The sequence below is a fragment of the Mauremys reevesii genome, linkage group 1 (assembly GCF_016161935.1).
Source record: "Mauremys reevesii isolate NIE-2019 linkage group 1, ASM1616193v1, whole genome shotgun sequence".
NCBI classification, from domain to species: Eukaryota; Metazoa; Chordata; order Testudines; family Geoemydidae; genus Mauremys; species Mauremys reevesii.
The window spans coordinates 2,427,471-2,437,317 of record NC_052623.1 but is presented as its reverse complement, the minus strand read 5'-3'; the positions used below and the strand labels follow the sequence as shown (position 1 = coordinate 2,437,317).

Here is a 9,847-nt window from a genome sequence, read left to right as displayed (position 1 = left end):
ATGGTTGCCGTGCTATGGCGTCTGCCCAGGCAATCCAGCGAAAAGGGCGTGAAATGATTGTCTGCCATTGCTTTCACGGAGGGAGGATTGACTGCTGACATTTACCCATAACCACCCACGACAAATTTCAGGCATTGGGATCTCAAACCAGAATTCCAATGGGCTGGGGAGACTGTGGGAACTATGGGCTAGCTATGGGATAGATACCCACAGTGCAACGCTCCAGAAGTCGACTCTAGCCTCAGTATATGGATGCACACTGCCGAATTAATGTGCTTAGTGTGGCCACATGCACTCGACTTTATACAATCTGTTCCAAAAATCAATTTCTGTAAAATCGGAATAATCTCGTTGTGTAGACATACCCTTAGACTGTCCAGTCAGTGATTCAGGTAAGAAGGTCCAGCACCATGTCACCCGCAAGCTCTGCATGGAGCTCAGCCTCAGAGTCAGAGCAACAGGAGAAAATTTTAGGTCTTTTTATGAGTAAAGAGCCGGAGCAGCCTGTCCCGGATCTGTTTGGTCCTCACCCCGTAGATGATGGGGTTTACCATGGGAGGCACCAGGAGGTACACATTGGCAATGAGAACGTGGAAATGCCGGGCCACATTCTGGCCAAACCGGTATGTGAGGGAGGAGAAGAGACCAGGGATGTAAAAGGCTAAGATGGCACAGAGATGGGAGACACAGGTCCCAAATGTCTTGAGCCGGGCGTCCTTTGTGGGGAGTCTGAAGATGGCCCTGAGGATGTAAGTATAGGACACGGCAATAAAAAACATATCCAGACCATTCCCACAGAACAGCACAAAGAGGCCATAATAACTATTGACACGGATGTCGGCGCAGGCCAGCGTCACCACGTAGATGTGTTCACAGTGCGTGTGGGGGATGATGTTGGTTCTGCAATATGGCCAGCGCCTCACCAGGAAGGGATAAGGCAGTACGAGCACACAACCACGCAGCACCACGGCCAGGATGATCTTGGCCACCACAGGGTTTGTCAGGATGGTGGAATGTCTCAGGGGGTCGCAGATGGCCACGTAGCGATCCAAAGCCATGGCCATGAAGATCCCAGACTCTATCACTGCGAAGCAGTGAATGAAGTACATCTGGGTGAGGCAGGCACTGAAATTGATCTCCCTGGAATTGAACCAGAAGATGCTCAGCATTTTGGGCAGGGTGGACATGGATAGGACCAGATCAGTGAAAGCCAGCATGCAGAGGAAATAGTACATGGGCACATGGAGGCTCGGCTCCCTCTTCACGATGAACAGGATGGTGAAGTTCCCCAAGATGGATATGGCGTACATGATGCAGAAGGGGATGGAGATCCAGACATGGGCTGCCTCCAGGCCAGAAATGCCCAGCAGGATGAAGGTGGAGGGGTTGGTGAAGTCGGTTGTGTTGGAATATGACATGGAGCAAGAGAGACAGTGTCCAAATCTGAAGCAGGATCGTGTCTTCTGCATGTACCGTACCTTCCCGTGACTTCCTGTATGTACCCAGGCTCTAGGGTGATGGTCACAGTACAAATTCCTGGATGGAGAGACAATGTTAATATGAGACACTACGTCCAGTATTGGAGGCTGTTTTCATGGGTGAAGCAGATTAGTCGCTCTTCACACAGTGAAAAATAATATTTTCATTATTCAGATAAATGAATTATGAACAACTGACCCTACCAATGCCAATTCCATATTTGATGGTGCTCCATGAGTCAATAATTCCTAAACGTCATGCTGTGGGAAAGATTAATAGACTCCCACAGGAGACACAAGAATGGATACTGCCTATCCATTATTGTTCCTTAATTCAATGAAACCCAGGCTAGAGAGTCCATGCTATAAGGAGTTCCCCATTCACTCAATTGCTCAAAATCTGAGAGTAGAAAAAAACACAATCTTTTACCAAGATATGTGCCAACTGGAAGCATCCCAAACAGAGCACATCTGAAATAGACCTGGGTGTCACTGATCGCAGCCCCATGGAAACACCTGCACATTAACAGCAGTAATGGCCAAAACAAAGACAATGTTTGGATGCCTAAGGAATGGGATGGAGAATAACCTGCTCTGGAGATGCGCTCAGTTTTCATCACCCAGTCTCTATAAAGGATACAGCCGATAGAAAGGGGATTTCTGAGACAGGCTGTGAGAATGGGGGAGGCTGCCATATGCGGACAGACTGAAAAGTCTGGGACTGTTTAGTTTAGAGAAGAGACAAATAAGGGGGCATATGACAGAGTAGAGGAAAATAAAGAATTGAACAGATTACAATCAAATGGACAAACAGAGAACAGTTCCCAGCCAGTACCATCTATAGAGATTTAGTGCTTCAAAGGGGCTAATTCCCCAAACTGAAACAAAATATCATCAAAAGTGATTGGGAGGAAAACATTTAGACAGAAAAACATGAATGAACATTCCAAGTTTTTTAAGAAGATTTTATTCGATAGCTAAAAAGCCACAATTCCACAGTCAAGGAAGTGGAGAACTTTGGACAAAAACCTGGTTCAGTGGCAAAATGAAGACAGCAATTGAGTGGGGGAGAACAATATATAACAAATGGGGAAAGGGGAAAATAGCAAACAATGCAATCGGCAGTTAGGAAAATTGCTATGTGATGTTAAAGACATCAGGAAAAAATCTGTGCTTGGCAGGGCTATGAAAGGAGGATATTAAGTATATTAAGAACAAAAGAAGTCCTAACAAAGGTTTAGGCCAATTCCTAGAAGGAGAACGGAAACTTGTTAATGCTGCAGTAAAGGTAGATGTGTTCAAGAATTATTTTTCTTCTGCATTCAAAAAAAAAGCAGTAAGAGGTGCTCATAACACCTGAGGAGATGAAAACTTTTCCAGTCCATCAGCAGTCAAGGAAGGTGTTAAACAGCATCTATAGTAAAACCTTAGACTTATGAACACCAGAGTTAAGAGCTCACCTGTCAGCCACATATCTCATTCGGAACCAGAAGTACGCAATCAGGCAAATAGAGGACATTTCTGTGTTAAATGTAAACTATTAAAAAATTAAGGGAAAGTTTAAAGAATAATTTAACAAGATTATGGAACAATGGGAAAGCTGGTATGAAATTAGTTAAAAGAAAGTCTATGAATATAGTTAATGACAGTCAATGACATGGTGTGATGTTATGAGTGTAATATAATATCTCACTGAAAGGTGACAGGCACAGAAAGAGTTAATTAACTCACAGACTGACCTGACCCATGGCCAAACTTTAAAGACTGGTTAGGAAGATTGTAAATGAATAGAGCTTTGAAATGCAGCCTGCACTGTTAGAGGTAGAAGGGGAGATTTTTTGCTCAGGTCTTGTGATGTCAGCAAACAAGTCTTGTCTATTACTATGGCTTTGATTCAAAGATCAAAAAAGGAGTATTAATATTTAGGAAGACACTTCAGTGAAATAGTATTATTGTCTATGTGTCTCTTTAAAGGTTGTGGTAACCTGTATCTGAACTGTTTAATGGATAAATTACTCTGTGCTAATTGCCAGGATGTTTGGGAGAAGGAGAGTTAAGCCTATTGTTTTCTCAGGCCAAAAGGTTGCTGGAAATGTATAACAACCCTGGGACATGATCCTGCTTCATCTCAGATCTGCTTTCGGTTTCAAGAGGGGGAAACCTTAAGCCACAAGGATTGAGATCCCCAGTCACTGACTGGAGTCACCTTGAATATGGACATTGGACTATAGCCTCTGGACTATTTCTAAAAGGACTTTTGGCAACTACAAGCTCACCTCTGCTATGTATCTGAACCTCAAGAATTGAATTCAAGTCTGTCTGTATATTGATCTTTAACCAACACTCTCTCTCTTTTCTTTTTTAATAAATTTTAGTTTAGTTAATAAGAATTGGCTGTAGCGTGTATTTTGGGTAAGATCTAAGTTATAGTTGGACCTGGGTGTGTGGCTGAACCTTTGGGACTGGAAGAACCTTTTCTTTTATATGATGAGACCAGATTTTCAGGAATCATCATCATATCTGACGTTTGTGTCTGGACAGAGGCTTGAGGCTGGGCACTTTAAGGGAACTGCATTGTTTGAACTTCTAAGTAACCAGTGAGGTACTATAGAAGCTGTTTTGTGCTGACTTGGTAAATCTAAGTATTGGAATATTCACTAGTGTTTGGGGGTTTTCTACCCCATTCTGTAAAAGCAGCAAAGAATCCTGTGGCACCTTATAGACTAACAGACGTTTTGCAGCATGAGCTTTTGTGGGTGAAGATCCACTTCGTTGGATGTGGGGTATTCGACGAATACCGGCTTGCATCCGACAAAGTGGGTATTCACCCACGAAAGCTCATGCTGCAAAACGTCTGTTAGTCTATAAGGTGCCACAGGATTCTTTGTTGCTTTTACAGAACCAGACTAACACGGCTACCCCTCTGTACTTCACTACCCCATTCTGTTTGCAGTTCATCCTAATTGAGTGACCTCTGTTGGCTCCCATGGGCAGCATCATCACATATGGTTTATGGAAAACATGCCTTATAAAAAAACCCAACCCTTTAATGAGAGTACAATTTGGTTGATCAAGGAAACCATGCAGATGCAATACATTTTGGTATCTGAGGCATTTGCTTTAGTAGAGGAAAACATTCAGATAAAAAAATGAACACTGTACTATATCAGTAGAGCATATATTAAACGGACTAAAAACTGACCAACTGACAGTTTGCAGAAAGCAGTTGTTAATAGGCCTTTGTGAGGGGTGTTTCTAGTAGGGTTTTGCAGGGATCAGACGTAGCCTGGTGCTATTCAATATTTTCATCAATGATTTGAAAGCAAATAGAAAATCACTACAGATAAAATTTGTAGATGACCCAAAGATTGGCAGAGTGGTTACAATTAGGAGGCCATGGTAGGCATAAGAACATATAAAAACATGAGAACGCCCATACCCATACTGTGTTAGACCAAAGGTCCATCGAGCCCAGTTTCCTGTCTTCTGAGAGTAGCCTATGCCAGGTGCTCCAGAGGGAATGAACAGAGCAGGTAATCATCAAGTGATCCATCCTCTGTTACCCATTCCAACTTTTGGCAAACAGAGGCTAAACCCCTCCTCCCTACACCATAGTCTGATCCATGCATTGGTAACTTACATGTCTGCCTGTTCAACTGGTTCTGTACATGGAACTGTGAGCATTTCTGACAATGCTACCACGGAGGCCTTGGACTTCAATATCTTACCTAGCAGCCTAAATTTGGCCTCCAGGACCTCTCTCCTATCCTCCTCTATGTCACTGGTATCTATATGTACCACGACCATTGGCTCCTCCTCAGAACTACAGATAACTCTATCTAGATGTCGCAAGAAATCCACAACCTTCGCACTTGGCCGGCAAGTCAGCGTGCAGTTCTTCTGGTCAGCACAAACACAGCTTACTATGTTTCTAATGATCAAGTCCTCCCCAAACTATTACCTGTCTCTTCCGAATAGCTGGAGTTCCCTACCCCGGAGAGGTATCCTGAGTGCAAGAGGAGACCATGACATCATCTGGAAGGAGGGTCGCAACAGCTCCAGCTGGATGTTCTCCTTCCCTGAGACTTCCATCTTCTGAACAGCACAGAGGGTGTCAGACCAGGGGTGGGACCATTCTACTGTGGTCCTAGAAAGTCTCATCTATGTACCTCTCTGTATCCCTTAGCTCCTCCAGTTCAGTCACTCTGGCCTCTAAACCCTGAACACTGTCTCTGATGTCCAGAAGCTCCTTACGCTAAATGTACACATACACACCCTGCCACAGGACAGGTAATTATACATGCTGCATTGAGTGCAGTAAACTGGATAGCCCCCATTCTGTTGCAGGACTTCTGCCGGCATTCTCTTTTCATCCTGCAGCTCATTCTTTTGTTTCTGTTTTGCTTTTATCAGTGGGTGTTTTTAGCCTTAAGTTTAAAGAATGTTAAGTGTATCTACCACCACCACCCCCACGCTCCCCCTGCCAATTCCCTCACAAGACTCCCCTGTTCACTTGCTCCTCTGGTTAAGTAAGAGTGGGGCTTTCTAAAGCCTTCCTGAGTAGCCCCCCCTCCTGTTTAAGGGTTGATGGGCTTAGGGATCAGAGCCTCATTAAGAAGTTTTCAGTGTTCCCTAGCCGGTCGCTAGGCTCAGAACATGGTCCCCCAAACAGACAGACCACACGGTATATTTCAGTCAAGCAGCAAGCACACCACAAACACTACAGAAAACAAACTTACTCCAAGCTAAGCTTGATCTGGAGCATCTGGTGAGCTGGGCCAATGCAAACAAAATGTTGTACTAGAGTTCAAATGCAAAGTGATCCACTTGGAACAGGCAATGCACGCCCGACCCACTGACTAGGGCACTGTATTATGGAATGCTGTAACCCACAGAAGGATTTAGGGGTCACTGTGGACAACTGACTCATCGTGAGCTCCTAATGTGATGCGGTGGCCAAAAGGTCTGTTGTGATCCTTGGATGCATAAACAGGGGAGTGGTGACTTGGAGCAGAGGAAAGATTTTACCTCTGCATGTGGCATTGGTGAAACCGACTTTTTGCATGCAGTCAGAGGGTCACATTTCAGAAAGGATGTTGAAAAATTGGAGAGGGTGCAGAAAAGAGCAATAAAAATGATTGGGCCCTGGAGAAAATCCCGGGCAGTGAGAGACTTAAAGGGCTTTATCTATTTATCTTATCAAAAGGACAATCAAGTGGAGACTTTCATGGGGAGAAAACCATGGGTAACAACAGGCTCTGAAATGTAGTGGAGAAAGGCAGAGCAAGACCCAAAGGCTGGAAGCTGAAGCCAGATAAATTCCACCTGGAAATAAGGGCCAAATGTTTAGCACTGAGGGTGATTAACCATTGGAAATACTGTGAAGGGAAGTGGTTAATTCTCCAACTCCACGTGTCTGCAGACTCAGACTGGATGCGTCTCTGGAAGATCTGCTTGAGGGCTTGTCTACACGTAAAATTCTAAAGTGGCACTTCCAGAGCACTTCACAGGAGACACTACTTGCACTGACAGCACGGGTTCTCCCATCACTGTAGGTTGGTAGCGAAGTTAATGGAAATATTCTTCCATCGACCTCATCCTGTGTACACTGGGTTTAGGTTGATATAACTACATCTCTCAGGGGTGTGGATTTTTTTTTCTCTTTCAAAAAAGGCAAATGCAAAGTTAGGTGAGTGGAACTCACAAAAGGACTGGCCATTGTAGGTGGTGCCAGACTTTTTTTAAGTCTGTCTGACACCTGTCTGACACCTTCAATTAGAAGACCTCATTTTCTGTTGCTTATAAGTTTGCCAAACTTTAATCATTTGGTGTGAAATTTCCCACGCTGGGTATCTGCTTCCCGATGAATTATTGTTTTTTTAAAAAAATGTTTTAGCCATAACAATTCAGGCCACTTCTCAAATGAAGCTGGCAACAAATATGACATATCCATGTTGAAAAATTCTTAGAAATCTTCCAGTGATGAGCCCTAGCACCTCCATGCTTTCCAGCAAATAAAAGCCACCCTCATTAACAGCCAGAGCCCTGCGGTGCAAGAGGAGGAGGTGACAGTGTCTGTGCATTAACACACAGCTGGCTCCTGAGTACTTTACTCAGTTCTTACTACAAAGGGGACTTTTGCCTCAGTGGGGTCTGATGAAATTATGGGCCATAACTTCAGTATTTGGTCTTGTATAACTACTACCACTTTTCATTCTGAAGGATCCACTGTGCCACTGAAATGCAGCCACCTTGGGGTGGAGGCCATCAGCTGGGGCGGGCAGGAGTCACACAGAAAAGAGTGATATTTTGGCCAGTGATATTGGAGCAAACTCATCCCCGTGGCAAGGGTCCTGGGATGTTTAACAGCTGTGCAGAGCAGAAAGGACCCCGTTGCCCTGGGTTTGTTCAACGGGTGAATGTCACGGAGGTCACAGGCTCAGTGCTCTGGAGCTGCTCTGAATCAAACCCAGGCAGGACCCTCTTTAGTGTGATTCCCCTCAGATCCTCCTTGGCTTCAACGCCTCTTGGGACTGACCTCAGAGCTTTTCGCACCCCTGTTCTCACCGGGAGCCCCCGAAGGCCCTGTACCCCAAACTCGCAGCCAGCATTGTAAAACAGAAGGTTTATTAGTCGACAGGAGCATAGCGGAGAACAGATTTTGTTAGCACAGAAATCGGGGATTTTTAGCAAAGTCCATCTTGGGGGAGGGCATCCAGAGCCCAGGGCCCTGGAGCCCTTTCTCCCCTGAGTCCCCAACAGCAGATTGACTCATTTCCACCAGCCAAGCCTCAGTCACCCTCTAGCCCCTCCTATGGCCTTTGTCTCTTTCCTGGGCAAGGAGGTCACCTGATCTCTTTGTTCTCAAACACCTTCAGTTTGCACCTTGCAGGAGAGGGGCCCAGGACATCAGTTGCCAGGAGACAGAGTGTCAGCCATTCTCTGTGCAGACACCATCACACTGGCCCTCTAAGGCTCTGCAATGATCACACCCCCTTATCCCACCACCTAGATACTTAAGAAATCCATAGGGGAAACTGAGGCACACACACCGTATTCAGATAAAACATTAAGAACATTCCCAGTTCGTCACAGTGAGCTCCTCAGTAAGAGATGGTACCTGTGAATTCTGAGATGGAAGTGTCTCCCCACACCTCTCTCACCCCAGCATCTGCAGAAATATCCCATGCTGAGAGCCAACACAGGGGGTTGCACTGTTTGTAATATAGCTGCGTGCAATCCCAGTGGGGTTTGCTCAGACTGTAGCTGAGATGCAGCATCTGAATGCAAACAGCCTGGAGACACTCTAGCTAATGTGTCTGTTTCTATGTCTGTGCTTCTGTGCTCTTTTTCCAGCTGTAGGAGTAAACAGTAATTAAGGGACCTTCCCACAGGGAGATGAGAACTCTGGGGCTCTGTGCTGAATCAGAGAGAAATTGGCTGCTCTGTGCATTTGTGTATATTTAAAAATTATAGTTGATTAGTAAGAAAACTACAAATAATGCCTAGGTGTCCATAGGGTCTGATACCCAGTAAATGCCCAGGATGGATAAGTAGATAGTAAGAGATGAATGAGGGGAGATATGAACACTTTCTGCAGGCACATGGGCTGTCACTGAGGGATCAGAGATCAGTAATTCTCATCAGTAATTACCATCATACTGTATAGCACCTTTCAATGAAGGACCTTGAAAACAACTAGCAAAGGAAAGTCACAATGAATGAATCCCCATTATATAGATGGGTAAACTGAGCCAAAGGGAGATGTGACTTGGAGAAGGTCACACAAAGAATGATGGACAGAACCCAGGAGTTCTGACTTCCCTGCCGTAATCATGATCCCTCCATTAGTAACTGAGAGCATGACAGGAGGGAGAGAGACCCACGGTCTAGCAGGGGCTGTTTGTTGGCTGGATGTGACGGATTTTCCTGGGGTGAAACTTGGAACTATGGTACCACTGAGCCTTCTGACATACCAATCTGGGCCCCCTTTCACTCTGTGGGGCTGTTAAAAGCTGCAATCCTCTCAGGTTTTTCAATTACACAACCACACAAAGACAGGGACACACCCATCTATATTTTCACTAGCCAGTCATGAACCAACAATAGAAAGACTCCAGCCAGTTCCCCACAGTTCCCCAGCCTAGGACCCCAGAGCTGCATCGTCTTGCCCTGGCCAAAAGCCTGAGCAGTGTAAATTTACTACCCAGTCCACCCCTCCCTCAGTGTGGAGAGAACAATGCACCAGCCCCTCTTCCTGGGCTGATTTCCCTTTTACTTTTCAAACAACACACTGTTTTAGGTAAAAACTGTAAAACAGATTGATGAAGTACAGAAGGATATATTCTAAGTGATTCTAAGTAGTAGCA

At 45.1% G+C, this 9,847-nt stretch overlaps 1 protein-coding gene across 1 annotated transcript; it reads right to left on the bottom strand.

Annotated features, from left to right (window-relative positions):
- Positions 1–470: 470 nt before the first annotated feature.
- LOC120395743 (olfactory receptor 52E4-like) lies at positions 471–1,418 on the bottom strand. Its single transcript, XM_039520419.1, has one exon. It carries the CDS (start codon positions 1,416–1,418, stop codon positions 471–473), a length of 948 nt encoding a protein of 315 aa, XP_039376353.1.
- Between the last annotated feature and the right edge of the window lie 8,429 nt (positions 1,419–9,847).

Bases quoted from the DNA above. Each gene is read 5' to 3' on its own strand.
- LOC120395743 (XM_039520419.1), bottom strand. From the start codon at position 1,418: ATGTCATATTCCAACACAACCGACTTCACCAACCCCTCCACCTTCATC.